Source organism: Blastomyces gilchristii (genome assembly GCF_000003855.2).
Source record: "Blastomyces gilchristii SLH14081 genomic scaffold supercont1.27, whole genome shotgun sequence".
Lineage (NCBI taxonomy): Eukaryota > Fungi > Ascomycota > Eurotiomycetes > Onygenales > Ajellomycetaceae > Blastomyces > Blastomyces gilchristii.
Window position 1 is genome coordinate 41,556 of NW_003101655.1, and position 26,952 is coordinate 68,507.

General features: G+C 44.3%; 8 protein-coding genes across 10 annotated transcripts; 6 read left to right on the forward strand and 2 right to left on the reverse strand.

Annotated features, from left to right (window-relative positions):
* Positions 1–2,428: 2,428 nt before the first annotated feature.
* On the reverse strand, positions 2,429–4,130 carry BDBG_08664 (capsule polysaccharide biosynthesis protein). The gene has a single exon (XM_002620819.2). The coding sequence runs from the start codon at positions 3,832–3,834 to the stop codon at positions 2,641–2,643; it is 1,194 nt and encodes a 397-aa protein (XP_002620865.1). The 5' UTR covers positions 3,835–4,130; the 3' UTR covers positions 2,429–2,640.
* A 44-nt stretch (positions 4,131–4,174) lies between these two features.
* On the reverse strand, positions 4,175–9,812 carry BDBG_08665. Of its 2 annotated transcripts, none has more exons than XM_002620820.2 (3): positions 8,147–9,812; positions 4,647–8,091; positions 4,175–4,580 (listed from the first exon to the last, which is right to left on the reverse strand). In XM_002620820.2, the coding sequence occupies exon 2, from the start codon at positions 7,992–7,994 to the stop codon at positions 4,830–4,832; it is 3,165 nt and encodes a 1,054-aa protein (XP_002620866.2). In that variant the 5' UTR covers positions 7,995–8,091; positions 8,147–9,812; the 3' UTR covers positions 4,175–4,580; positions 4,647–4,829. The 2 variants fall into 2 exon arrangements, with proteins under 2 accessions (XP_002620866.2, XP_031580929.1); XM_031723672.1 differs by having other exon boundaries at positions 4,175–4,240; positions 4,326–4,386; positions 4,451–9,612.
* On the forward strand, positions 8,542–9,768 carry BDBG_08666 (uncharacterized protein; the record flags this gene model as incomplete). Its single annotated transcript, XM_002620821.1, has 4 exons — positions 8,542–8,796; positions 8,876–9,029; positions 9,091–9,423; positions 9,506–9,768. The coding sequence occupies 4 exons, from the start codon at positions 8,542–8,544 to the stop codon at positions 9,766–9,768; spliced, it is 1,005 nt and encodes a 334-aa protein (XP_002620867.1).
* A 738-nt stretch (positions 9,813–10,550) lies between the features above and the next one.
* Positions 10,551–11,401, forward strand: BDBG_08667 (uncharacterized protein; the record flags this gene model as incomplete). The annotated part of the gene is made up of 2 exons (XM_002620822.1): positions 10,551–10,638; positions 10,698–11,401. The coding sequence occupies 2 exons, from the start codon at positions 10,551–10,553 to the stop codon at positions 11,399–11,401; spliced, it is 792 nt and encodes a 263-aa protein (XP_002620868.1).
* A 564-nt stretch (positions 11,402–11,965) lies between these two features.
* BDBG_08668 (phenol monooxygenase) lies at positions 11,966–14,622 on the forward strand. The gene is made up of 4 exons (XM_002620823.2): positions 11,966–12,209; positions 12,311–12,498; positions 12,562–13,525; positions 13,604–14,622. The coding sequence occupies exons 2-4, from the start codon at positions 12,358–12,360 to the stop codon at positions 14,431–14,433; spliced, it is 1,935 nt and encodes a 644-aa protein (XP_002620869.1). The 5' UTR covers positions 11,966–12,209; positions 12,311–12,357; the 3' UTR covers positions 14,434–14,622.
* A 4-nt stretch (positions 14,623–14,626) lies between these two features.
* Positions 14,627–17,604, forward strand: BDBG_08669. Of its 2 annotated transcripts, XM_002620824.2 has the most exons (4): positions 14,635–14,850; positions 14,907–14,954; positions 15,005–16,779; positions 16,846–17,203. In XM_002620824.2, the coding sequence occupies exons 3-4, from the start codon at positions 15,204–15,206 to the stop codon at positions 16,962–16,964; spliced, it is 1,695 nt and encodes a 564-aa protein (XP_002620870.1). In that variant the 5' UTR covers positions 14,635–14,850; positions 14,907–14,954; positions 15,005–15,203; the 3' UTR covers positions 16,965–17,203. The 2 variants fall into 2 exon arrangements, with proteins under 2 accessions (XP_031580930.1, XP_002620870.1); XM_031723673.1 differs by having other exon boundaries at positions 14,627–14,954; positions 16,846–17,604.
* Positions 17,605–17,621: 17 nt separating this feature from the next.
* On the forward strand, positions 17,622–19,682 carry BDBG_08670 (uncharacterized protein). Its single transcript, XM_002620825.2, has one exon. The coding sequence runs from the start codon at positions 18,482–18,484 to the stop codon at positions 19,409–19,411; it is 930 nt and encodes a 309-aa protein (XP_002620871.1). The 5' UTR covers positions 17,622–18,481; the 3' UTR covers positions 19,412–19,682.
* A 3,028-nt stretch (positions 19,683–22,710) lies between these two features.
* Positions 22,711–24,836, forward strand: BDBG_08671 (serine/threonine protein kinase). Its single transcript, XM_002620826.2, has 3 exons — positions 22,711–23,083; positions 23,135–24,603; positions 24,682–24,836. The coding sequence occupies exons 1-2, from the start codon at positions 22,916–22,918 to the stop codon at positions 23,930–23,932; spliced, it is 966 nt and encodes a 321-aa protein (XP_002620872.1). The 5' UTR covers positions 22,711–22,915; the 3' UTR covers positions 23,933–24,603; positions 24,682–24,836.
* The last annotated feature ends 2,116 nt before the right edge of the window (positions 24,837–26,952 follow it).

The following is a 26,952-nucleotide window of genomic DNA, read 5'->3' on the forward strand; positions in this document are numbered from 1 at the left end:
ATAGAGCTTGAGTGTATATCTTAGAGATGGCTGTAAGCCAGTCAGGATACGGTTGGTTATCGTCACTATGTACTCTGTAATACAGAAAGAATCCTTCTGTAGCTATTTAGTTTCTCGAGCCTCGTGGAAAAGCCTATTGTTCCATCATACAGAAGAGGTATCATGTTCCAGACAGAGGAATGGGGGTTTGCATCGTACCAATGGCCAGCTTTCTGCAGATTCCAAGGAGTTATGAGTTATCACGAACTGTATATCGCCCTTGGATATACCCGAGGCAAAGGTCGGCCGGCCATGGATGAATCTTCGGCGTTTTGATAACTAGGTTTCTGCGACTCTCAGCTGACCAAGCCGAGCCATTGATGAGGGACTGATACGATACCAGCCATTTCATCCAGCTTGATTTTGAAAAGTGCGCTCGAATCCTGGGGCGAATGGTATGATTATCGTCTGTCCCTTTCTGCCAAATAATGATGCCTTCGTCTATCCAGTTAGCTAAGCTAGTCAACGACTCTCTTGTGGCTAATGCAAGTGGAGGAGTTATATGAACGAGTCTTTGGTATATGACTTCCACCACCCCCTCCCCTCCTTTCTTGACAGACAGGATTATTGCGGATGAAGAGAAGCTGCAAAGCTGCATAACCCCGCAATCGAATCGAATCCTGTCTGTCAACCGGGCTCGGTGACCTGCCGTCCGGGAGTTATTATCCACTTTCCAAGGCTGCCTGCCACGCGAGTTTTGATCTTAGGTAGATTATTGTAGTGTACCTGGGCTCGACTCGGTACCAAGTTCACGGTCTATCACAGACCGTCGGACGCCGGACGGGCGCGGTTCTGGAATAAATAAAGAGAAAAGAGTAGCTAAAAGCAAAGGGATTGGATGATGGCTAGGCCATGGTGAAACCCTCTCCCCGCGGTTAGGGGCGGCTTGACTTGGTGTTGCAGGCTACACTGGAGCTTTGATATTGAGCGCTGAGACCGTGCTTTAGTTCTCACGCCGCGTATTATTCTCTTGGGAGGAACGAATCGCAGCAGAATAATGATGATGATAAAGGGATCAATGCGTAGACCATCTTTGTCTCCACGCCTGAGATGGCACAACCGTTAAGGAACATTTCTCCGCAAAGGGGGTCTTCATAGTCGATTCTGAGGGGTATATGTGCGTTGAAACTATGGATAGACAGACAGCCAATTGACCGGGTGGTGCGATATGCTTTACTTTTGACCCCTTTTGTTACCAACCTGCGCAGTTGAACAGATGGCAAGTAGGTGGCCTGAGGTTGAGGTCAAGCAGCTAGTAGCTATTCTGCCGCATTCAATTATTTAACTAAATATTTAAGTTAGTTGAACTAGGCGGTGTGACTGACCCGGGCTGTCAACATTTGGTCATTAACGACGACGAAGGTGAAAAGGGTGAGCTTGACTTGAAGAGTTTGAGATCGCACTCAACTCAACTTAATTGTTTGACCATTATATGAGTGTTTAATTCTTCTCCTTTTACCCATTTGCTCAGCTGTTCGTCCCTCCGGAGAACTATCGCGGCTTGCCAGTGCGACAGGAAGTCTATTTCTTCTATGATAGATGGAGTACAACCCCTGTTGAGTGTATGCCTTGTGGATATTGGTGAATGGGGGTGGGTGTATAAGCATATGCCTCGCTGTGAAATTTGCAGGATCGTGAGCTAGCTAGGCGTGCCCCTGAAGCTCCTGAAGCTCTAGAGCTACATCAACACCATAGGAATAACTACTTGCGAGGACCCTAACAGCGCACGCACCAGGCTGGAGAATGAATTGGTCATGAAAAGTACTCGGGCGGTGCGGATAGTTAGCCATTCGTCACATTTACTCTTTTGCCAAGGGGTTGTTTTACACTCTCCGCGAGGCGATAACTTGTCCGGGATGTTGCTCTTAACCCTGACCAGGCGTTATGGATACTGGAATACATGAACGTGTGCAGCTCTGAACTGCCCGTTTCGTGCCCATGCGGCAAGGGAGTGGATTTCTAGCAGACCTGATTTAATTCGGGAAGCAAGCGGCATGTATGTACATACCTTCTGAGGTACATATGTACTGTACACCAACATTTCAGCCGTTCAGCCCCAGACCTGTTGCAACTATCTCCACGCTCTCTTATGATCCTGTGCCGCTCCGGTATTTTGAACGACCACCTCCTAGTCAATGCTGCGATAGTTCGCTGCTGAATGCCGTATGGACGTCGTGTTAGCCATATTATGGGGCGACGGCTGGCGCCTAAGGTCCTTGTCATACATGTTGAGACCGCAACAAATCATCCCTTCATGAACCAATCATCTGGATGTTTCTTAGACGAAAGACGGAGGATTTAATCCTTCCCTGCGATCCGGGAACTCGGATCTCAGCGCCATATTTTACAGTCATAGCTTGCGAAACATAGCTATCCAAGGTAATGTGGATGTGGTCTTTTGCGCGGTCTCCCTTCTCGCTGATTTTCTCCAGGAACTTTTTTATTTTTATTTTACAGAACCAAAATTTGGTTTGATAAGTGAATATACTCTATCATTCAAGCTGGGCACCTAGTATGGAGCTGCAAAATAAACTGGGATAACACCTTGATGCCCCCTGTCCCTGGTTTATACTGCGGATCAAAGCGAATATTCACGATCTTTCATGGCTCAAACACTCCTTTCCTAAATGTATCCTTCCGCTTCTCAAGTTGAACAATGGCAATGCTCTCCCTCGTTTGTTCAAAATACACACTTCCATATCTCAAAAGTTCCCCAAATGTCCCTGGCTCACAATCGGCGCCGTCCTTGTCATCCCAAAGATATCCTAATCCGGGTGATGGTGATAATTTTTTGGCATGACTGACTTTCTGCATTGAGGAATGTGTGAGCACACGCCACACCGCCTTATACGCAGTTTTGTACTCCTCAGATTCCGGGTCTGCGTCTAGACGTGTAGAGAGGGCGTCGAAAGCATTTTGCCCGCGGAAACCAACAATAGTCTCAAGCGCCCAATCCTCCTTGAGAGAATCGAACCAGAGGATATTATCCGCAGCATAATCGGCGCAGCTGAACCCGTCCCCCGCGTCTTCGAGTCTGCACAGGCGCCCCCAGCAAAGAACCTGGGTGATGTACTCCAACACGGTCATTGCGTCAACTGAGAACTCGAACTGGTATCCGTTCTGCGCTGCTGCAGTGAGGTCCAGTTGCGCAGCATATGACAGGAGCGGACTGCTAGCCATTCCCGCGTGAGACGTTCTGTTACCCCAAAGATGAACAAATAGGTCGTGCCATCTCTTGATGAATGGGTCGCCTTTACGGCTAGCCACGAAATGGTTTGCCATCACCCCATCATACATACAGGGCACGGCAACGTTCTTGGGAGAACTGTCGTCTGCAAGCGTAGACCAGCACACTCGATCAAGGTCGAGAACGAGCAGGATCCCTACATCCATGAACACCCCTCCGTGGAGATATAAACATGCGCCGCGCAGAAAGTCCGCGCTATGTGGGCCAGTGTACGGACCGTCCATAGTCCCCTTGGTGAATGCCTCAGGGAGCATGTCTGCCGGTAGGTATTTTAACGCGTAGTTGGGGGAGTCAGGAACGGCATCTAGCACACGAATTGTCCACGATGGACCGCAAAGACGAGACCAGTTTGCCACGTTGCGCTTGCACCAACCGGGCATAGATTGGATCCCTGAATCCCAGAATGCCCAGATATTTTTCTCTGACTCCACCGGCGTAAAGGCGTTGAGAGCCGAGATGATTTCCTCGTCTGTCCGCGCATGACGAGGTTCGACATATTTGAGATCGCCCTGGAACTCAGGAGGAATGGTAAACTGATGAGGAGCCATGTCTCTGATAGATGATTTTTCTTTGATATCCTTGTTCCCTTTCGTCAAATTTTTCGTGAATTTGGAGTCTGTAAAGTTACTTGCGCCAACCTATCCCTCCTGTATGCTTCCTATCCCATGGTCTCCTATTTATACCAGACTGCGAAAACGGTGCGGTCCCGCTGTCTAGCAAAGGACCCATGAATGTAACCACAGCAACATTTCAAGCTGTTGCGAGGAGAGTCGCATTCCCGAAAACGGACGAGTTAAAATCGTCCAAACCCAAGAGCAGTTGCCAGGATACACCTCGATACGTGATTCGAGCGCTAAATTATTTCTAGCCCATTTCACTGAAGTGAGCCCCGCTTGATGTTAATTTTACCTTCTCTTTTGTTGGAGATCCGACAACTAGTGCTTATAACGGAGACTTATTACTACTGTATTAGCTTGCGGGTTTACTACTCTATTTAGTTCATACAAGCTGGGGCTGAGGCTAGGATAATTTAGCTAACCCTAACCAACCTCGCAAGAATTTCCGATTGAGGGTCGAAGACAATATTTCTGTTCCGTCTCCTAAGTTCCAAACGATTTTGTGTGAGTATCAGCACCATACAGCGTGAAGGGGGTCGCAATGAACCTTTCGTTGTGGTTTGATTATGACGACGCACTAGGGTAAGAACAAGAAGCAACAGCTGTTCCACTTTTCTATCTACTTCAACGACTGCTGCTATCCTATCTCTACACTTTCACATACCTCCATCGACAGCCTGACCAATGGTGAAACATCAGTCATCTAAAACAAAAAAAATCACACAGTCAAGAAGAAAACATACCCTTAATTTAGACTCCATGGACTACATTGGAATGAAAGCAAAACGGCATGAAAACATCTCTCCCCCACCACCTTCAGCCCTATCTCACTAGCCGATCAATGTTACCTTGTTCCCTGCAGTCTCCACAAAGCCGGAATTCCCAAAATAAACACCTAAATAATAATGAGGACATACATGAAAAGCTCAACTCCCAGTCGAGGCACGTATTTGCTTCACCCCCACCCTCTCTGTGGCCAAAATTCCATCGTCGGCAGGTCTTGGCCGCTTGGCTCTTGATCGACTAGCCTGGCTTTTGTCGTCTTCCCACTGCGCGAGGTAGAGGCGAACTAATTTTTCATCGAGAGGTGGACAGGGTAGTCCGCCTGGGTAGTCCTCAAGAGCACGCTCGGTGTTATCAGTCGAGTAGACTGGCATGTTCTCATACATTTCCCACCGGGTGAGTCCCTTATAATACTTTTGTTGCAACATTGGTTGCAGTGGCTTCAGACGACTGTTCGGCTTACTGGCAAGCTTCTCGACCCATTCAGAGTATGGCAGAGCTTCCATTTTCTGATTTGCGCATCGTGCAATTAGTTCGAATGTGTCGTTTACGGAAACATATTCTGACGCATGTGGGACTATGTGATATGCCTTCCCAAGGTTCTTGTTCGACGAGGAAATGTGCAGAATGGCCGAGCAGACATAGTCAACCGGGACAACGTCTTTCCGTTGACCAGGAAGCAGTGGGCAACATCCAATCTCGAAGCATGTGTTTATCAAACGACAGAGGAAATCATCGGGGTTGCCTACACCGCTGACGGTGTGACCGGTCACTGATCCTGGTCGGTATATGGCTACTGGGAATCCCCGGCTGATCAGATTCTGTAGTATATATTCGACAACCCACTGGCTTTGGGCGTATCCATGGTCGTATGACAGCGCATCAAGGTGAGGCAAAAGAGGACCGTCTTCGGAAACTTTTGAGGCGCCGGTTATCATACCTGTGGGCCCGAAGCAGGAGATGCTCGACACATAATGAAGGGTCTTAGGCCTCCCGGTACTAACAAGGCGTAGGATGTTCAAGGTCCCAATGACGTTGGCGGCACGATGAACGGAATAGGGTTGGATATAGTTTACACGGGCTCCAAAATGGAACACAGCGCTCGCCCATTCCGTGATTTCTTCAAAGCGTTCTTTGCTAAATCCCAGATTGTCGTCCTCGAGGTTCCCAGGAAGAATGAGCAATTTCGCCATGAGGGATTCATTCCAGAGCTTATATTTCTCAAGGATCTTGCGAAGACGCATGAAACCCGTCTCAACGCTTGAAGCGCGCACCAGACATCCAACCTGATGGATGTCCGGCATCTCGAGTAGTTGTACAAGGAAAAATGCGCCCACAAAGCCGGTGGCACCTGTCAAGAAGACACGGCCTTCTGTATCGCGGCGCCAGTTTAGAGGAGATTTGTTCGGAATACTTATGCCTTCACCTAGTTTGGCATCTGCCAGCCAAAGTTGTCGCTCGTCCTTCTCAATGAATGTTCCCTTCCTGAAGCTGTCGATTACAGCAGCTAGCCCGATCAGTGTGGAGTTGTCGTAAAGGGTTAACGTCGAGATATCGATGTCGAACTCACTTCGAATTCGGTGAATTAACACAGCAGCTTGGAGAGAAGTCCCGCCCAAGAGGAAAAAGTCATCGTGATCCTCAAAATTTGTTATGCCCAATCCTAATGTGTCACACCAAAGCTGTTGTAAGCGACAGATGGTTGTCATCGATTCTTGGTGTTTTGAAAGCGACACTGCTTGGGATTGGGCTTTTTCCAGGTACATGGTGACTAGTTTCTTGCGATCGACTTTATCATGGGAATTGAGGGGCAATTTGTCGATCAGCTCTATACGTGGGATCATGTATTCCGGAAGCATAATCTTCAGCCTATCGGCGACTCCGACGAGGGTATCCGTCGAATGAAAACTTGGAACCACGTATGCAACCAACGTTCCTCCTGTTCCAAGACCGGAAGTGTCGACTTTGAACGCAGCGGCATCCGAGAAACGGTCCGTTTTCAGCAACGCTGTCTCAACGGCCTCCAATTCAATACGGAATCCACGGATTTTAACTTGGTTGTCTCGTCTGCCAACGAAGAAAATCTGACCCGACTGGCCCCGGCTGACAAAATCTCCAGTGCGATAAAACATCTTTGATGTCGCCGATTCCATCAGACCGTTAATCTCGACAAACGCTTCGGAGTTCTTCTGAGGGTTGTTCACATAGCCGCGGCTGACGCCTGGCCCACCAAGGTATAGTTCTCCAACCTCGCCGTCCTTCACAGGACGCAGAGACTCATCTAGAATGAATGCCGATGTCGCACCAATAGGTTTTCCGATACTGATCGAGCCTTCCTTGGTATCATCCAGGGTAACTCTATGCGCAAGAGCAAATGCACAGCATTCAGTGGGGCCGTAAGCGTTGATTAGCTGGCCTGGTGGTCCGTTCTCTAGGATCGCTTTCACTGCCGATGGCTGAGCAACTTCGCCTCCGATCATCCACATCTTTAGACCAGAAAAGGCAGATGGATGGACAACAGCCGCGAGATTTAGAACAGCAGATGTTGTGGCCATAACTGTTACTTGGAACTTCTCTACTGTGTCGGCCAGCGCGAAGGGGTCGAGGAGGATGTTCTTGGAAACGAGAACGATGCGAGCGCCTCGTAACAGAGGAGCCCATACGTCGACAAGGGAGACATCAAAGCTAGTGCTATTTACATGTGCAACAGCATCTTCCGCGTCTAGAGGAGCAAAGGGGAAGTGATACACAACTTCCAGGACGGATCGAGCAAGGATTTGGACCGCCTTGGGCTCACTCGTGGTTCCAGACGTATGGATTAGATGGGTGCGGTGTTCGAGTGACGTTGAAACAGGAAGATCAGGCGGAATCTCTGCGCAGTACATTCCATTCTCAGCTTTCTCGTCGCCGACGACCAATTGATGGAAGCCCGATAGGCGATTTTCATTTGCACAATCGACAATAAGATACCGTGTGTTGAGCCTTTTTAATCTGGACTCGAGCTGCTCGTCGCTAAGGTTTGGGTCAAGGGGAACGCAGCTACCCCCAGCATATATTACTGCAATCTGAGTAATGACATCGTTGACGCTGGGGTTAACAATGATCCCAATGGGCTCCTCCAGGGCAATTTCGTTTTTTCGGAGTTGGGATGCTAGATGTATGCTCCGGGAGCGAATTTCTGCGTAAGTCGAAATGCAATTGCCGTCGACAACTGCGGGTGCGTCAGGAGTTAGAAGTGCTTGACCTTCGAAAAGTTGACCCAAGCCATCACCGCGTTGAACGAGGTGGTTATATTCGGAACCCATCATTAGGAGTGTTGAAAGCTAATTGAGGGTAGGAGATTTGCAATATGTTTGAAGAATGTCACAAGAAAGCTCCATCTACAATTTATTCTCTTTGAACAAACTTATATTTACCAGTCAGTAGAGATTCGGCGGAGAGCTTCCGGACTAGAGCTTGCCTTTTTTTTTCCTTTTTCCTTTTCCTTTTCTTTTTTTTTTCCCCTTGGTTACAAGCCAGCTACGCCTCGCTGCGAAGCAACATCCTATGTGTTTGGCTCATAATTGAGTGGCTGTGACTGATCATCGTCCCTTGCTAATCATTTCAAGCCATTAACCCAATTTTTGAGAAATGGGAGTGTGTTGTCAAGATGTGAATCAAATTTGGATCCCGCCTAGGAGAGTAAATAAATCCATGTAAGTAGCCTTCCGTGCCGTCGGACTGCCGGAGATTGCTAAGGTGGGCCGGCTGAAAGAACACGACTGATAAAGAGAGCATTTCTTGATAAAAAAAAAATTCCCTCCGTCGAACTCTCTGCAAGACTTCGATAACTTCATTCTATATCCAACGTACACGATGGCTTCTCCCGAAATCATAGCAGTGTTCGGTGCTACAGGTAACCAGGGTGGCTCTGTTGTCAGATCCCTTCTCGGGAACAAGGCCAATTTCCAAGTTCGCGCCATTACCCGCAATCCTGAATCAGAGAGAAGCAAGGCGCTGGTTGATCTTGGTGCTACAGTCGTCAGGGCTAATGGCTTCAATCCCGCTGAGATGGCCCAGGCATTTGGAGGTGCCTGGGGAGCATTCGTCAATATCAATTCGGATGACAAGGTAACCATCTAGATATCCATATATTTTCTTTTTTATTCCCTCCACCATTGCGGGGGCCAAATGCTTAGGGATTCGTCAGATTTTCACCGACTCAACCGCTCCCACTGAGTTTGACATGGGAAAGACCATTATCGATGGTGCTATTGAAGCGGGCGTGAAGCATATCGTCTTCAGCTCCGGTCCTCCTTGCACAGAAATGACCGGGGGGAAGGTCCGAATGAAAGCCATGGACAGTAAGCCACCCGCAGATTTACCTTTCTGGTCCATCACTAATTGGCTCTGTGTGACGATCAGTGAAAAACAAGATCGAACATTACATTCGCTCAACTGGAAAGTTTTCCACTGCCTCATTCATCTGCGCTGGGTGGTATTTGGAGAACTTCCTGTCGAAGGAAGTTGCCCCAGTCTTTGGTGGCTTTCCTCACTTCCCCGACCCAGAAGGGTACCTCACGTTTAAGGCTCCGATGTGGGGAGGGATGGAGGACGTTCCATGGCTCAGCATGACCGACGATTACGGTGACATAATCCACGGCCTATTTTTGGAGCCCGAGAAGTGGGATGGTCATGTCATCCATGGAGTGAGCGATATTCGTAGCTTTGACGAATTGGTCGGAGCGTTCCAGCAAGGTATGTGTAGAAATTAGCATTGGTCCAATGCAGAAGCACAAAACGGGAAATAGCCTGCCGGCGGTTATTGACAAGATTTCAGTGACCGGGAAAAAATCCCGCTACGATCCTCTCATGCCATCCTGGGAAGCCTTCGATACGCATGGGATCCATGAGCTCGAAGATGCGAAATTGATGTTCGGGTTCACGCAGATCACTGGTGGACGATATTTTGGCGAGAAAGCCACCGAGTCCGATACAGCGGCGCAGCTGAAGGCGGCCGGAGCTTGTGCCAGGGGTCAAGAGGGGCCAGATCTTCAGTTGATCAGTGCTGAAGAATGGTTCAAACGACGTTTTACCGTTTGAGGAACTTCCTGAATGATGAGGCTGGGAACTGGAACCTGCATGAGGATACGATGATGATTTGTTCGAGAAAGGCCCATGCCGCGAAAGTCTTAGTTTATTGGTTCACTAGTATTTTTGCATTTGCTCTTCGCTCGATTTTAGCCTATCGGTTTAGCTATATGCAGTTGGAATTGAAACGGTCTGGAACAACTCAATTGTTCAGCTCTGCACATCTTCTGCACAGTACATCGCATTTAGATCACTCCGAAAAAAGTGATATTTCAGACCGCTTAGTTGTCCGATGCCGTCGAACTATTGTATCGATCCAAAATATATTATATGTTCTGGTACGGACTAATGTTCGTTTAAATGTTCGTTTAGGGCATCGCTCTCTTCCTCTGGTCACTCATCAATTAAGCTTGGTGGCTGCGCTGAACCTGTGCACTAAGTAGCGGAGTACATAACTTTCACCCTGCTTTCCCCTCGATTCCTGTTTTGCAGCCCCCCTTGGGAGAATGGAAAATCGCAAAAATGGGCGATGAATCTCTGCATGGTATCCACAACATGAAGTCCTTACAATCAGCATCCCAATTTTGGGAGCGCGTTGTGGTACAAAAGTAGAAATAGCCCGATCGGATCTGAGCCGGGAGGCGTTCGGAGCAGGAAAGCATCTTCCAGAATGCAAGATAGACTGCCAGGCTCTCGAAGGGTATATGTTGTAATGCATATGCTTCTCTCCTTGTTACAATTTCGGCCAAATACACCATTTCGTTTTTGACTTCCACCAGGATATCGCCGCAAGAATGTCGAGATTAATTGACAGAGAAGAGAACAAGAGGAAACGGCCTATGAAGGTCATTGTCGCGGGACTATGCAGGACAGGAACGATGTGTAAGTCATTTCATCGATCTTGATCTCATTGTAACTGAATAGCTGATGTGCTTTAATAGCAATGAACATCGCTCTTCGCCAGCTGGGCTTTACAACCTGCCATTTGACTGAGCAAATGGATGATCCGAAGCGATATTTCACACTCTGGACTGAAGCAATGAACTGCAATTTCTTCAACAAAGGCCGTCCCTATGGTCGTGACGAATTTGACCGTCTCTTGGGCGAATACGATGCCTGCCTCGACATGCCCTGTTGCCTCTTCTGGAACGAGTTACACCAGGCTTACCCGGACGCCAAAATCATTCTCACCAACCGCAGCGTCGATTCCTGGATGAATTCGATGCATAAAACGATTTTCCCGTATATCCAGCGCTGGCACACGCAGGCCTTGAAGCTCCTTGATTCTGATATGACCCGCCCGGTCGTGGTTATGATGGAGACGTCTTTCAAGGTACTTTGCAACAACGACTATGGAGAACGATGCCGACAGGCCTACATAGATCACTATGAGAAGGTCAGGAGTACTATTCCCAAAGATCAACTTCTTGATTTTAATTTTGGCGATGGATGGGAGCCGCTTTGTGAATTTCTGGGAGTTCCTGTCCCGGATGGTTCGTTTCCCAAAACAAATTCCGCCGATATGTTTAACGCCAACGTGGAGGCAGAATTTTGGAATACTGTATGGGGGTCGGCAAAGTCAGTTGGCACCTATGTGATACCCGCTGCTGCAATTTCCGCCGGAGTTTGGTTATGGGCTGCTTGAACAACGTATCTACTGTAGCACTATGTATCATTCAGTTTCTCAAATTCAAATTCCAACATCTCAATGTGTTCCAGGATATCAGCTGTTTGGGGAAATGCTGAGCGAAATCATAATATTTAGTGAGCCAGTCCACTTTGTTTTTTGGTCCAGTATGCTGTAATATGGTCAAAACTACGCCCTGCAGCCTGATGATGAAGCTGCGTTTATTTGCCTTTGATTTCCGGATTAGCATCCCCTGTAAGTTAGCCTCAATGTAAATTTGTGTGCGCGAATGGGATCTTGATAATCCCTGACCCTGAAAAAGAGCTGAAACTCTTTGGTAGAGCCAAAATTCACCAAGGGGCCCCATTTGCAGGCCTCCCTGTCGTTTGTTGCGAGAGGGCGCGCTTTTCGGATGACCTGCAGATTCATGCAAAAGCCAACTAACTAATCACATCTGACGAAAAACCAAAAATTGCGCCTTAGATGCATGTGTGCCCTTCGAGCCGGGTCACTTACTCTTTGAGGCGTGAATACCTTTCTTCAAGGGCCGTATGGAGTACATTTCTCACGGAATAACGTAACCTCTACTAGTGCTAGTGGAGAGAGTGTGTCTAATAGTTACCTGTATCAGTTGTGGGGAAAGACGGCGGAAATGCCCCCCTATTCCACTTGTATGTCACTGTACGGACTACAGTACACATCATACCCAGTTTTAATAATAATAGCGAGTTCCTGATCCATGCAGGATATAACCAGCAGATCGGCCTTTTAATCACATCTACGCCAAAACAAACGGTTGTGTACTCCGTACTCTAACAGCCTTTGCGTGAGTTATTCGTTTCCATAAAGTTCCTTTCCCAATAGGGAAATCTTTATATTCTGCACTGTCCGTGATTAGAAGCGCAAGAATAACTTTATTTCTTGAAGTTATATCATTCAGTTCTCCTTGATAAACATAACTCCTCCGACCGAAAATGAAGCCCTTCACAGAAGAGGAAACGATCAAGCATCAAGCGACGCTCAACGAAACAATTGCTCAACCGCTCCCTCGACAGACTCCTTTGCCCACTGTACCGCAGGATGATGTTGAGACATATGAAGTGGTCATTGCTGGTGTACGTAACAAACTCAAGGGCATGCGGCAGTATCAAATTCATTTCATTAACTTCCACTCCTAGGCGGGGCCAGCGGGCCTTCTCCTAAACCTTCTACTCGCACGCTACGGGCTTCCAGACTCTTCCCGCTTATGTATTGACTCGAGTCCATCGGCACTCAAAGTTGGACATGCGGATGCGATGATGCAACGGACTTTGGAAGTCTTTAGGAGCTTAGATATAGCTGATGAGATCTGGAATCAGGGGCTGCGTGCCTACGAATTCACCAGGTGGATTAAGGATCCCAGCGCTCCCACGGGCTTCATTCGGCAGTTCTCGCAATACACCAGCCAGATCAAGGGGCGGTATAAACCGGCTATGCTGTTGATATCACAGGGGAGGATTGAACGAATTCTCCATGATAATCTCAAAAAATATTCAAAAAGGGGGGTCGTTTGGAACTGCCGGATTGTGGATGTCCAGATTGAAAATGGTGTAGAGTCTGATTTTCCAGTGAAGGCAACCCTTGAGCTAAATGGCGAGAAACGCAAAGTTAGAACAAAGTATCTAATTGGAGCAGACGGGGCTCATTCTGTCGTAAGACAATCGATTGGCATAAACCAAACCGGAGGCTCGATTGGCGATATTTGGGGTGCTATTGATATGGTGGTTGACACCGATTTCCCGGATATTCGAAGACCTGTTCATCTAACGTCTACCAACCGCATTGTTTCGATAATTCCCCGCGAAAGGAAGAATGATGGAGAATACCTAACCCGGATATACGTGCCATTTGCTGACGATGATCCTATCGAGCCGGGCAGCTCTGCGCCTGTGGTGAACACCGAGGAATCCCAGCGTGCAAGAAGAGCCAAGGTTACTCCGGAGCTCATTTTGCAACGCACAAGAGACTTATTCCATCCATATTATATCCGGCCTAAGCAGGACATTGAGTGGTGGACAGCATATCAAGTGGGGAGGCGGGTAGCCGAACGTCTCGTCGAGAAAGACAAGGCTGGAAATTCACGCGTTTTCCTTGTAGGAGATGGTTCGTACAATCCTTTCATAGTATTCCCTTGCCAGATTGATGAGAGGACGAAACAGTGCTAACAGCCTGTTACTTAAGCATGTCATACCCACTCTCCAGCTATGGGACAAGGGATGAATGTTGCCCTAATGGACAGCTACGATCTATCTTGGAAGCTCATGTACGCAATCAACGGATTGACTCCAGAGCCGGAAAAGCTTCTAGATACATTTTCCCACGACCGCCTGAAAAATGCCAAGAAGCTTGTCGATTATGACCGCGACTGGTATGAAGGCCGGTACATGATTGAATCAGAGGACAGTGTCAAGGCGGATAATTTTCTAGAACTGGAGTTGCTTGCTTTCATGGTTGGTGCCATTGAATATGATGAAGGATTCCTAGTTGACGAGAAGACCGGGACCTCGGACGGGCCGATTAACAGTTCCAACTTCTTAAATGGAGTTTTGAGGGAGGGACGCCGGTTCGGAGATGGGATTATTACGAGGTTTGCAGATGGTGATATCAGACATTCACAGGACGAGTTTCCCTCAGACGGACGCTTCCGCATACTTGTCTTTGCATCCGACGATCTTCTCAAAAATCCAGACGGGAACTCTGCATCTTCGCTTAACGAAATCTGTCAAGAAATACTGCCCTCGTTTGTTCCAAAAACGGTAGAGCTAGTGGTTTTCGTGCCGTTTAACTCCTTTTCTTTTGAATGGGCAGATATTCCGCCAGCTGTCAAACGGGAAGCTGAAATGCGTATGCATTATCTTGATCCAGAAGGATATTCCGCCTATGGCGTTGACATGAAGTTGGGTGCAGTCGCTGTGGTTCGGCCAGACGGGTATGTGGGAACTATCGCGAGACTGGACGACACGCAAAAGATCGATAGCTATTTGAAGCGATGTTTGTGGACAGTTACATAGGTGGTCTTTCCAATTGGCTTCCAATAATTGTTAATAATGGACATGATTTTGCATTTCCTCCCTACTCGTTTCGCGCAGAAAGAAATATCATCTAGGGCTCAATCGTAACCTAACTTAGCTAGTTACCCGATTCGGAACTTAGTAAGCAGAATAGCCCTAGTTAACTAATTAGTTACCTAGTTAATTAACCCTAATTGTTTTGCGACCTCAGCGTCAATTCAAACCAACATTCAATCTGTCCGGCTGGGACTGCAATTACCATACCAAGTCATGTCATGTTAATTGGTGAAGGGAGTCGGATTATTTGGTTCATAGGCCGAAATTCCAAAAATGAAGTCGGTGTCCGAGGTACTTTGTAGACGTATCAATGCGCGCCACGATGAAGATAACGTTAAACATAATTTCGCTGCTCACCATGTTAGCCACGGTGAACTCCCAATTTTGAGTAAGTTATGGAGCCACTAATCAGCCAGCCATTGCTCGGAGAACCAACCGAAACTCTGCAGGATCGGCATTTCCAGGTAAGCTCCATTCTTCCCCAAGTCTGAATTGTATTTGACCATCTTGGCAGGGAGCGAGGGGAGTAGTACACTCTGGATCACGGCGCGGCATGCTGGACAAATGTCGGCATCTACTATGCGTAGTACCAAGCGGTATTTCCCTCCTGTGTCATTGAACTTTCTTTTTTGTTTAATATAAACCGCTTCAATTTACACCGGCGAAGGCGATATCCCTTCAAACTGGCCTAATATCACGGACGCGACACGATAATGTCTGATCAGTCTGGCCAGAGGAACGGCGAGAATGAAACAACTCCCTTAATCAGACAAAACATTACCTCTAATGGGAAGTTAACGGGCACGAGCAATGGCTGTGAACCAAAAAGTTTCCTTAAAGCGAGCGTCTGTGCCGACGACGACAACATACACGACACCCACTTCATCGACATTACTCCCTCCAAGTTCTGGGTGATATTCGGAAGCCTCTTGCTCTCTATCGTTCTATCCTTTTTTGACGGCTCTCTTTTAGAATCCATCCATCCCGTCATCTCGTCGCATTTCCATGTTGCGAACTCAGCATCCTGGCTATCTACGGGGTTCCTCTTAACCTGTACGGTGTTTCAACCGATCATTGGTCAGATATCCGATATATTTGGCAGACGCGTTCCTTACCTTGTTTCCATTACGATATTCTTCATATCCACGGCCTGGTGCGGGACAGCATGGAGTTTCAGCAGCTTCCTTTGCGCACGACTACTTTGCGGTGTTGGTGCGAGCGGAATCATCGCTCTGGGGTCCATTATCTGTTCGGATTTGATCTATATTGAGCACAGAGGGATGTACCAGTCTTACCTCAGTCTTGCGTACGGCCTTGGGAACTGCCTTGGACTGGCATTCGGGGGGTTGATAGTTGATACCCTCGGCTGGAGAGCAGCGTTTGGAATACAACTACCTTTGCTCTGTGTACTGTTCGCCGCGGCATATTTTACGTTGCCTTCAAACCTGGGTCCCCAGTTAGCACGCGAACGCAACATTAACATCCGACAAGCACTTGGAACGATAGACATTGCTGGTTCCTTTTGCCTTGTCCTTGGTGTCACAGCTCTGATGCTGGGACTGAATTTAGGCGGCAATGTTTTCCCCTGGAGACATCCGCTTGTTATCTCTTCATTGATCGTATTTTGCTTGGTTTCAGTTCCCTTCATCAAAGTTGAACGCTTGTCCTCCAACCCTGCTATCCCATTGCCGCTCCTATCAAAAGGCCCGCATGCGAATTTAATGCTCGGGAACTTCCTTGCTGGTATCTCTATTAACACAATCTTGTTCAACGCACCTCTTTTCTTTCAGGCAGTCAAGTTGGAGTCACCGACGAGCTCGGGGCTCCGTCTACTTCCCGCATCTGTTGGGTTAATGATTTCCAGCCTCTTAACCGGTATCCTTATGGCAAGAACCCGTCGACTGAAGCCGATTCTCCTTCTAGGGGTATTTTGGCTGATTGGCAGCTCTGCCTGCTCCGGGATTCTCAGTGTCAACGCCCCAGATTGGGTTTCCGTGCTCATTATTGCAATGGCGGCCTTTAGCCAGGGCGCGTTGTATCCGCCCACCATGATGGGAGTACTGTCGACCAGCGCCCAGGAGGACCAGGCTGTTATCACCACAACTCTTTCCCTACTCCGTTCTCTAGGGTGGGTGATGGGCGTGGCAGTCAGCAGCTTGATTTTCCAAAACGCTCTGGGTGCGTTCCTCCGCCAAACTGTTACCGGCCATGATAAAGCGGATATAATTCTCCGTGTTCGAAAGTCTATTAAAGAAATCGCTCAATTGGATACGATCCATAAAGCCCAGGGTACGTCTTCTCCTCAAATAAATCCAATCCCTGAGGATAGATATTATTAACTCATATCGTCAATAGTTGTCAGCGCCTATGAAATGGCACTTCGTGTAACCTTCTTGTCGAGCGTACTCTGGGGGGTCCTTGTACTTGCGCTCACCGTTCCTGTCAAATTACCCCGACTGGGACACAAAAAGTGATTTTTCAGCCCGACTTTTCTTCGCAGCCTGTGCATTTTAAATTCCCTATATACTCAATATGATTTAGCTAGCGAGATCTTCTTGCCTTGCACCTTTCGCTTGAAGGGCCCTTAATTGTATAGACTAGGGAGAAACCACTCTAGATTTTATGTAGAGTTTCATTATTGACTTGGAGAGAAATGAAAATATTCCTCATCTACGCCCAGGCAAAGTGTCCACCTCTCTCAATTCCATTGTACCATGTCTGTCCTCACAGTGATACTCAGGGAGTGTTCGGTTGCCTGTTTAACCTCATGTAGGCTCTTATAAAAGACTCACTTGCATAATCTTGCACACTGTATTTAAATTACCTGAACAAAAAAGGCCTTGTGTTCAGTCTGTCATTCTTATATCTCTTTTTCTTCTTCATTTACATGTGATTAGAGTTCAACAGTGGAATTAGACTGGATAGTGAAGAGTTATAACTGAAATAGACAAGATGAGGGATGTGCAAAGCTGTCAGTATCTGAGTCATTTTCATGGAAAGGCATAGTAGTGGGGTAGATCATATTTCTTGCTTAAATATGCTAGCTGCGTGTAGGTTTTATGAGTTTTGCCTCAAAATATAGATTCATTCCATTAGCGTGAGGTCCAGAACAACACGTCCTGTGCAACACAAAGTCGTCTCTTTTAGGACCCCTACATGAGGTTATCCAGTTCAATCAAGTTGCGCACTTTTTTTGGACTGCATTCGGCACTGGTATCGCCAGCGGTTACGAACCCGCCCGGGAATATTTTCTTTGCCAGAATCCAAGACAAGCTATGGCGTACAGCAATGATCTGACAACCCTCCCATCACACTGCAGAGATGTGTGCTGTAGCTCTTCTGAAAATATCGCCCACGCAAACTAGTGCGGACGAGAATCTGAAGAGCGGCCTAGCCCATTGAAATACGCATACTCCGTATACTATGCGTAGCTGCGAGTGAGAGCCCCTGCGGTTCTCTTTGCAACACGCTGAAATTTGAGACTGGGCGGGGCAGCAAAGCTATGAAAATTAGGAGTGGCTCAGCTGGAAGCACTGAGTGCTAATCACAGCAGCACTGAATTTTATGATTTTCACCATTCGATGAAATACAGCTATATGCTCAACTACCTGAGCGGAAAAGTTTGCTGAATGAGTATGGGAAAGTGGTGGATGATCGCACGACCCCAATAGCTTCAAGCTCGAAAATATGAAGGATAAGGATAAAAAGAGATATTCTGCTGGTTGTGCCCATCGCTCCGCATTAGCAGTTATTAATATATCAATTCAGGCAAATGCTAGATCCTTGAATCAGCTAGTATCTTTACATCCCCCCTCCCCCCATGGTTGATTGACTAGCGGGCAGTGTGACCAGTCACGTCGCCCTGGTACATATACATTTTAATGCGTTGATGAGCTGCAGATTATACCGAAGTATTCATTTCCATCCATAAATAGGGAATCAGCTCTATATCCCATTCATTTCCTCCAAAAGACCATCCACAACCGCGAAAATGACACCCAACGACATCGAAGCCCGTAAAAGTACCTTCTACGATTCGGCCTATAATGCTGAATATTATGACATATGGGCCGAAGAGAATGGTAAGACCCTCGACCTAAAGGACGGCGCACCCTCCTATCCACCCGTCTTCAAGGAGCAGCTATCAACACGTTCTCCAAAGCCTTCCCCCGAGACTCCCTTTGCTGTCCTAGACATTGGGACCGGCACGGGCCGTATCCTTATCGATCTTGCCAACGATGGCGAACGCCATGGACTCGACCTATCAAATGTCCATTTTATTGGCGTGGACACGGAGCAGGCAATGCTAGATCGCGCAGAGAAAGCGCAGGCCACCCTCTCAAGCATGGCGCGAGTTGGCAAAATTGTGTTTGCTATAGGTGACGCTGCGACTGTGGCTTCATCGCCAGCTCTCCAGGACTATGCCGGCGGCATTGACCTCCTCTTCTTCGCGGCCGGTAGCATCAGCCATCTCATCGGCCCCGATGAGCCGCAACGTTTCTTCGCTCAGGTCGCCTCGCTTCTTCGCCCTGGCTCGGGGCGCGTTTACTTCCCCATTATGAACCCTCTCATCTCGAAGAGGTCCATTACTCAAGAGCCAACCGCTCCGAAAACCTCCACGAGATTGCAACAGGGGGAAGAGTTCCCAAGCAAGACGTTCCCGAATATTATATATAAAAAGTTTCCCCCTGACGACATCAAGGTGGATGGATTTGTCAAGACACACTACCATGATTTCCACGTCATCCGCAGGCTAGAGTCTAGTGAAGAGGAGGTGGTTCAGAACGATAGGGTGGCGTTTTCGTTGCGAGTATGGGAGGAACCCGAGCTTTTGGAATGGACTAAGGATGCTGGGTTAGAGTGCGTTGAGACGTTCCACGGCATGCGTGACACTTCCTATGTTTTCAAACTCCGGGAATAAAACCTTGTAAACTTCCCAGGTTCGTGATTCGCCATGTGTGGTAAACATAACCTAGGCATGATATAGGCGTGAAATTCTTGCCGTTTGTGTTGGGTTTTGCAGCTGAGCTAGTCCTGTCTGTAAAGCTTTCTACGGCGATCGTGTTTACTGAGCTTTATACTGTCCTGGTATACAATTGGCAATTGCACAATTTATATAGAGCGCAATTTTATTCCAGCCGAAGTAATAATGATAATATTTTATCGAAATCAAGTTATATTTTTAAAAATTCGGTATATATTGAGCTTCAGTTGAGTGAATTTTAGAAATTTTAAATACTTATTGATATTAATGAATTCCTTATAAAAAAAATAGATTATTTTAATATCTAATATAGTTATCAGATTGATATTACAGAAAAAGTTATTCAAAATATTAAAAATACTCTGGATTTGAAATCACTCAGTTTGACAGACTGTCTGAAAAAGATCTTCAAAACTAGTCTATCTCACACAGAACTTAATAAACAGCAGATAATTGAATTAAAAAACTATTTAATTATGAATAAATATCACAGAGTTAAAACAAGTTGCTGACAGATTCAGTTAAAGAGTGTTCTCACTGTTAAAAATATAAATAGAAAAATCATACAATGTAAAGAAAATAAAGTAGAAAAAGAGTAGAATAAGAAGAGATAGAGAGAATTGATTTCATTAAAATTAACAACAACTCACTCTCATCACTAACTGAGAAGAAAATGAAATGATTTAGAGATGATACATATACTGAGAATGATGTAGATAATTTATTTATTATAGATTAGCTACTGATTGTTAATATAAAGAGCTATAATGAGAATGTGATTCTTGATTTTTATTATTTCAGTTTTTTATCATTTTGATGTGTGTATACAGAAAACTTGACCTTGCTAAGTGCGTCACTTGACCTCATTACATAATCATGACTCTGACCTTGCATAATACAGTAATAATTAGACTGGCTGCTGAGATTATGAATTTCATATTTAATCTCATTTAATCTGATCTCATACATTTCTTGATGTGAATTCTGCTGAAACTGGCTATTAAAAAAATATGTAAAGTGACTATATATCAGATCTTAAAATAAAATCATGACTTGAAAAAAATAAGAAAGTGATCTTATTTAATCTCATTTAATTTCATTCTTGATATAAAGTTACTATTTTTAGACATTTTAAGATTTTTTTTAAGACTATTTTTAATTTTTTAAAAAGTAATGCTTTTTGATAATACTCAAATGAGATTTAAAGTCATTTAAAGCAATAAAAATAATTTAAATTAAGAAGTAGAAATTATAGTCTCATTTGAAAAATGTGATAAGAGTAGACAGTAAGTCTCACTGAGACAGTATGAGACTACTATCTAATGTTAAAACCATGTAATGAAATCAGTTAAATTGATAATGAAACTATCAAAAAATCTGGTTCTGATCTCAGACACAGTCACACAGTCAGTCTAGTAATAATCAGTTGATAATTGACTTTCAATCTTTCAATTCACTCATTTATTCAGCTCATCAATCAATCAAAGCATGTATAGCTGATTTATAATTAATTAAATAAACAGATAAATTTATATAGAATATAAAGAGATGTTTTACAGAATTTTAAAATATATTAAGATAAAAATATTTAATAATTAATTTTAAATTAATTTTAAATTAATTCTGAATTAATTCTGAATTAATTATAGTAATAAAAATAGATTTAATCTATATATTTAAGTAATTAATAATTGATTGAAAATCAGTTGATAATCAATTCAGTATGTGGCGGGCTGCGCCCGATCAATTATATAGACTATTCCGTTACACTCCACAGATTCCAACCACTTCATTCTCGAACGCGTACGCTCCGATTCTCGGCCATTCTCGATCACCGCCGCTCTGATTCTCGGCCATTCTCGATCGCCGATCCTCGGCCGCTACGAACGCGCGTATATTCTTCCGCCCCGAAGCTCCACCGCGTACGCCACCACATACGTGTATAAATATCCACCTCAATCGCTGATTCTCGCACTTTCTCTTTCTTTCCTTCTTTAATGTTTTTATCTTTGTTAAATAAGACCTATCAATATAATACCGATCTATTCAGCGTAGGCCTCTTACACTATAAAAATGTTCATCATCTTCTTATTAGGAAACAATTATCCACGCATTGTCTCCTCATTAGGAACAATTATTCATCAAGAGATATCCGAACGCGTAACGACGCGTAAGAAAGAGAAAAACACAGTTAAGCGGACACTGAGTTCTCAGATAGAAGCTTGCTCGCCAGTCGCCCTGGCCCCGCAATAAAGATCTTACAAGAGAATGTCAGTGAAAGACCTGAGAGTCCTGAAACTCAGATGTATGAGAATACGATTACACTTCTTCAGATTTCACAGATATCATACATCCGACGATCGATATAACCATGTCTAATGATAATATGGAACTCTCGAACGCGAGTATAGATGCGATGTCACAGTGACTCTGAGCAATGTTGAAATTACAACAGCAACAGATAGCAGACATGCATGTGACTCAATAACTTCAATATGAAGAGATTCAATGATTAACTCACACAATTTCAACATTCACAGAATCAAATACAAAAGCACTGAAAGAATGCTTAGATGCTCTCACATATTTTAATACTTTCAACCTCACTCTCTACTCATTATGAAGAATGAAAATATACAGAAGCATCTAAGTGTTCTTTCAGTACTTTTGTATTTAATTCTGTGAATGTTGAAATTACATGAGTTAATTGTTGAATCTCTTCATATTAAAGTTGTTAAGTCACATGCATGTCTGCTATCTATTACTATTGTAATTTCAACATTGCTTAGAGTCACTGTAGCATTATATCTATACTTGTATTTAAGAGTTTTATATTATTATAAGACCTATAATATTATACTGATCTATTCAGTGTAGATCTCTTACACAGTATTATTATTAAATTCAAGAATAATTTCAGTATTAAATTAATTTTGAATTGATTTTGAATTAATTCTGAATTAATTGTTAATTAATTATAGTAATAAAATAAATTCAATCTGTATATTTAAGTAATTAATAATTGATTGAAAATCAGTTAATAATTAATTCAGTGTAAATTATATAAATACTTACTTTATTATTAAATTCAAGAATAATTTCAGTATTAAATTGATTTTAAATTAATTTTAAATTGATTATAGAATTGATGGTAAATAATTAAGAAAGAAAGAGTGGTTTCAAATTATAAGAAAAGATGTATTGAGTGAGGTCAGATAGTGGCACGGGCCACATTTGTGAGGTCAGCTTACATAACGAGGTCAAGTGGCGCACTTAGCGAGGTCAAGTTTTCTGCTTCCTGTTTGGTGTGGTGCACTCACTAACTAGAGGTGATGAGTAAGCAGCGGCACAATTAGTTCTCACCACGATCCTCTTGGCTTCGTTTGTCCTTCCTTCCCTGACCGTAGCAGAGACCATCAAAGGATACTAGAAGAATCATCTATGCTGTCTCTTAGTAGTCCTTTTCGCTGGCACATATGGTCGTCGCTCTGGGGTTTTATCTCTAAATTCATTAGGAGCATTTATCTACCCCGTTACCGCGGCGCGACAGCAACACCAACTCTCAACGACGATGCTGAACTTGGACGTACAAAAGCACAATTCCAGCACGTCAGTGAGCTAATAATGCTACAACTGCCGCCTACTGACTTGATTATGTAGAATGCCAAATCGCCCGAAGAGTCAAACTATGTCGTTGCTGACCGCCCAACCGTCGAACAGTCTGGCAATGAGATAATCTTGCACGTGAAGCAGCCGCCGAAATGTATATCAATTGGGTTTTCCGGAATCATCTGTGAAATCGACGAAGATACCATTGTGAAACACCCGAAGGTCATTCCGAATAATGATCCATACAATCAGATGTACCGCGATATGATCATTAACGAACGACTGGTCTACGAGCGTCTGGGGAGTCATAAAGGGATTATTTCATACTTGGGCGTCCACGACGAAGTAACCGGTGCGATAAGGTTGGCATATGCAAAGGAAGGAGATCTGGAATGCTATATTCAAAGCCATGACAAGCCATCAGAAACAATTCGCACCACCTGGATTCAATTGCTAGTGGAGACTTTCTGGTATATCTACTCTCAAAAAGTTCTCCATCAAGATGTCAAGCCCAACAATATACTTGTTGAGAATGGCACTTTGAAGGTTGTTGATTTTGCCAACGCCACAATGCATGCATTGGATGCTGATATGGAAGAGGTCTGCGCGAAAGATCCATTGTCACGAGTTGATATACTTAGTCTTGGGTGTATTATTTATTCTATTGCAGCATGGCGGGTCTTCTACTATGATTATTTTGAACATGATTGCTGGCCCGAGCCAGAGAATCTCCCTGCAACAAGCGGCCTAGTTTACGATGATATCATCAACAAATGCTGGACAGATAGCTATGGCACTATAAAATCGCTGTATGAAGACTGCAATGCTTTTTCTGGCATGAAGTGGTGAGAGGGGAGGACGCATCAATGTTGCCCAACAGTTGTTGAGGATTTGCTGGCTACAGGTTGTTTACATCATGTAGAAATAAGGTGCTTCCGATGTTCTACTATTATCTTCTCAGTGGGCCCAGCTCTTATCTCAAGAATTCATTTTAGCTTTGCCCACGTTCACAATCACCGAACAAAACGTCTTCTACTATCATTCGAATCCATAAACGTTGCCAGAAAGTTTCTATGCTACAAGGCTATATCCCGCAAGACACCATAACAGATCACTAATACACTTCCTGAACTATTATCCTTCTGATTTTAACTTCTCACTCCTCCCAGTTGTAATTGCCACGAGCCTAATTCTAGAATTAGTGTCATTAATAAATAAAACCTAACACTCAAGTTAGACTTACAAACTAGGCACCCACAGTAACGCCTTGGGGTTGAGCAACGGATGCGGAGCTCGAGCCTCCAGCTCCTGTTCCGTCACCATCCTTTGGTCCAGTAGGAGGCTTTTTGTTGCGGCAATTAGGGCAGACGTTTCGTTGTGCGTAACCACGGCTTTAAGCCTTGGTGGTAGTTGGTTCTGGATTTGGACATGGTGAACCTCTCTCAGTTGCGGGATCACACACACCAGTGGAGAATGGTGTTTCCTTCCGGCGCGGTGTGCCCACAGCTAGCTCCCCAAGTGTATGTATTTGGCGTCTCTTTCATGCACATTTTCGCCGAGTTTTATGCGGCCTTTATTGACGCGTGAGTACGGAGTAGTTATAACAATATGCATGTGCATCTAGAGATATACCGTGTGTGAGAACAGCCTGAATGGAAATGAGTTTCCATACGAGAGAATGGATACAATTGAAGATGGTTCTTTGGGGCTATTTATGTGCATTTCTCAATAGTGAGTATTGCCTCGAGCTGCCGCCAAGCACCTTTAAAAAGCAACCATTCACACGTACCTGATGCGTTGGGACGGCTTTTCAGCCTCGGGAATGCCTGTCGATGCACAGAAAGCAAGACGAATGATTAATGATCGATCCCCCACCGGACGCCTGGCATTTCTATCTACTCCGTACTGTACTATGTGCCAGATGGAAGAACAACACTGACCACGTGTTGTATCTTTGGAAAGAGAGAAATGAAAAAGAACCAAATAGGCCGACTGCTTGCAAGAGCTTGATATGATATGGCTCTCATTTGCTGTGTGAGACCACAAAATGTCCCATGTGGGGCCCCGCCCCCAAAAGTTCTTTTTTTTGCCTATCCATTTTCAGATTTTTTTGATGCTCAGTCCTGGTGGGACTCACACTAAGAAATGTATGGGTTACAAGATAGTAAACCGCTGACATCGCGGGCAGCTTCTGATTGGTAAGTTAGTTAGTTAACTGGGATCTTCAAATGCAATGCAAGGCAAGGCCAATCAACGGCCATCCCTTGTCCATCTTTCGTGGCACAATAGGTGATTTTAACCGTGCCATGCTTACTCACTCTCTGTAGTGAGTGCGCCACAGCATACGGAAAACCACACTGTAAAGAAAATATTTTCAATATCTTCATTCTTCATCTTCAAATAATCATCATTAATTATAATCATGTCTAAATCTTCTAATTACACTGAGGAGCAGTTGTAAAGAGCTGTTGATGTGTATAAAAGCAATTCAAAATTAAAAATCACATCTCTGTCATAAGAATTCAAAGTCTCATATGTCACCTTGTATGAGAGAATCAATGAGAAGAAATCAAGAACTATGAGGATTTCACTGAATTGAGTATTGAATGACAGTCAGGAAGAGATAATTAAGATATGAATTCATCAGTTAAACATTAATTTTTATTCACTCATTATTTGTGGTTCAGAAGAATGTACAGTGGTTCGGAAGAATGTACAACTGTCAGATAATAACACGGCCGCTTCTGAACTTGCTTATGAGTGTAAAGGGGCCATAGCGGCCGCTAATTAATTTAGCATATAATATATAAGAAGCCAGTGTATGCCTGAAATTGTACACTGACTCAAGCAATCTTTGAGTCATATCTGATAGCATGTCTAAAAACTGGTGAGAAGTGCAGACTTCTTCAGAGTGTGATAATTCTGTCTATGAAGTGATTTATAGTTATCATGTCAGTGTGATTCTAGAATATTTCAAAAGATAGTGTATAAAGAGTGATGAGTAGAAGAGTATCTGATTAATACTACTTTACTTATTAAGAAAAAACTTCACACTCAGATGAATGCCATGTATGAGACATGAACAGATGAGATGTGAGAAAGAGAATGAAAGCAGTGAATCAGATTCAAAGAAGTTTACTTTCTACTTAAAAGAAGAATAAAAAAGAGAGAAGTAGTCATCACTGAAGTTATATAATAATAACAGAAATCATACAGTAATATAATGATAGACATTATATAATTAATAAGAAACTACTGAAATGAATAACACTCTTCTCTGCTATCTGAACTGAAAGATATACAGAATCTCTCAGAGAGTTTACTCAAAATAGTAAGAAAAGTAACTGAAATCACTGAACTGAAATTAAAGCTCTGTATATGTATAAGAATTCTAAATAAGATTAAGATCTTGCATACACAGTGACAGGCTGAGATAAAAGTCAAACAACAATTGATATTCACTGCAGATCAAGTATTCACTATGAAGAGCTTCATTAATACAATTATCATTATTAATAAAAATAGAGAAAATCAGATCTTAGACCTGCAGTAAAAGATTGAATGATTACATAGATAAATAACTACACTGAATCTGAAGATTTTATCATAATTATTCATAATCTCTTTAGAAGTGTATATATTATCAGAGACTGCTATGCAGAATGAGAATCTGAGCATGAGATATATCAAGCTGAGAGATCTGCTGAAGTTATCAAGCTTTAATAACAACTGAAAAAATGATGCTGTAATCAGCTAGCTAAGTCAGATGCAATTATATTATCAGATTGAATATAAACTCACAGACAGACAGTTAATAAAATTTTAATAAGTCTTAAGATCTGTCACATTTCTATACAGAAAAGCAAAGT

What these genes read in the sequence shown, in the direction of transcription:
- BDBG_08664 (XM_002620819.2), bottom strand. Translation starts at nt 3,834, where the DNA reads ATGGCTCCTCATCAGTTTACCATTCCTCCTGAGTTCCAGGGCGATCTC.
- BDBG_08669 (XM_031723673.1), top strand. Translation starts at nt 15,204, where the DNA reads ATGTCTGATCAGTCTGGCCAGAGGAACGGCGAGAATGAAACAACTCCC. An exon ending in TACGATCCATAAAGCCCAGG is followed by an intron (nt 16,780 to 16,845) that starts GTACGTCTTCTC and finishes TATCGTCAATAG; the next exon opens with TTGTCAGCGCCTATGAAATG.
- BDBG_08671 (XM_002620826.2), top strand. Translation starts at nt 22,916, where the DNA reads ATGCTGTCTCTTAGTAGTCCTTTTCGCTGGCACATATGGTCGTCGCTC. An exon ending in CAAAAGCACAATTCCAGCAC is followed by an intron (nt 23,084 to 23,134) that starts GTCAGTGAGCTA and finishes TTGATTATGTAG; the next exon opens with AATGCCAAATCGCCCGAAGA.
- BDBG_08668 (XM_002620823.2), top strand. Translation starts at nt 12,358, where the DNA reads ATGAAGCCCTTCACAGAAGAGGAAACGATCAAGCATCAAGCGACGCTC. An exon ending in ATGAAGTGGTCATTGCTGGT is followed by an intron (nt 12,499 to 12,561) that starts GTACGTAACAAA and finishes TTCCACTCCTAG; the next exon opens with GCGGGGCCAGCGGGCCTTCT. An exon ending in CGTTTTCCTTGTAGGAGATG is followed by an intron (nt 13,526 to 13,603) that starts GTTCGTACAATC and finishes CTGTTACTTAAG; the next exon opens with CATGTCATACCCACTCTCCA.
- BDBG_08665 (XM_002620820.2), bottom strand. Translation starts at nt 7,994, where the DNA reads ATGATGGGTTCCGAATATAACCACCTCGTTCAACGCGGTGATGGCTTG.
- BDBG_08670 (XM_002620825.2), top strand. Translation starts at nt 18,482, where the DNA reads ATGACACCCAACGACATCGAAGCCCGTAAAAGTACCTTCTACGATTCG.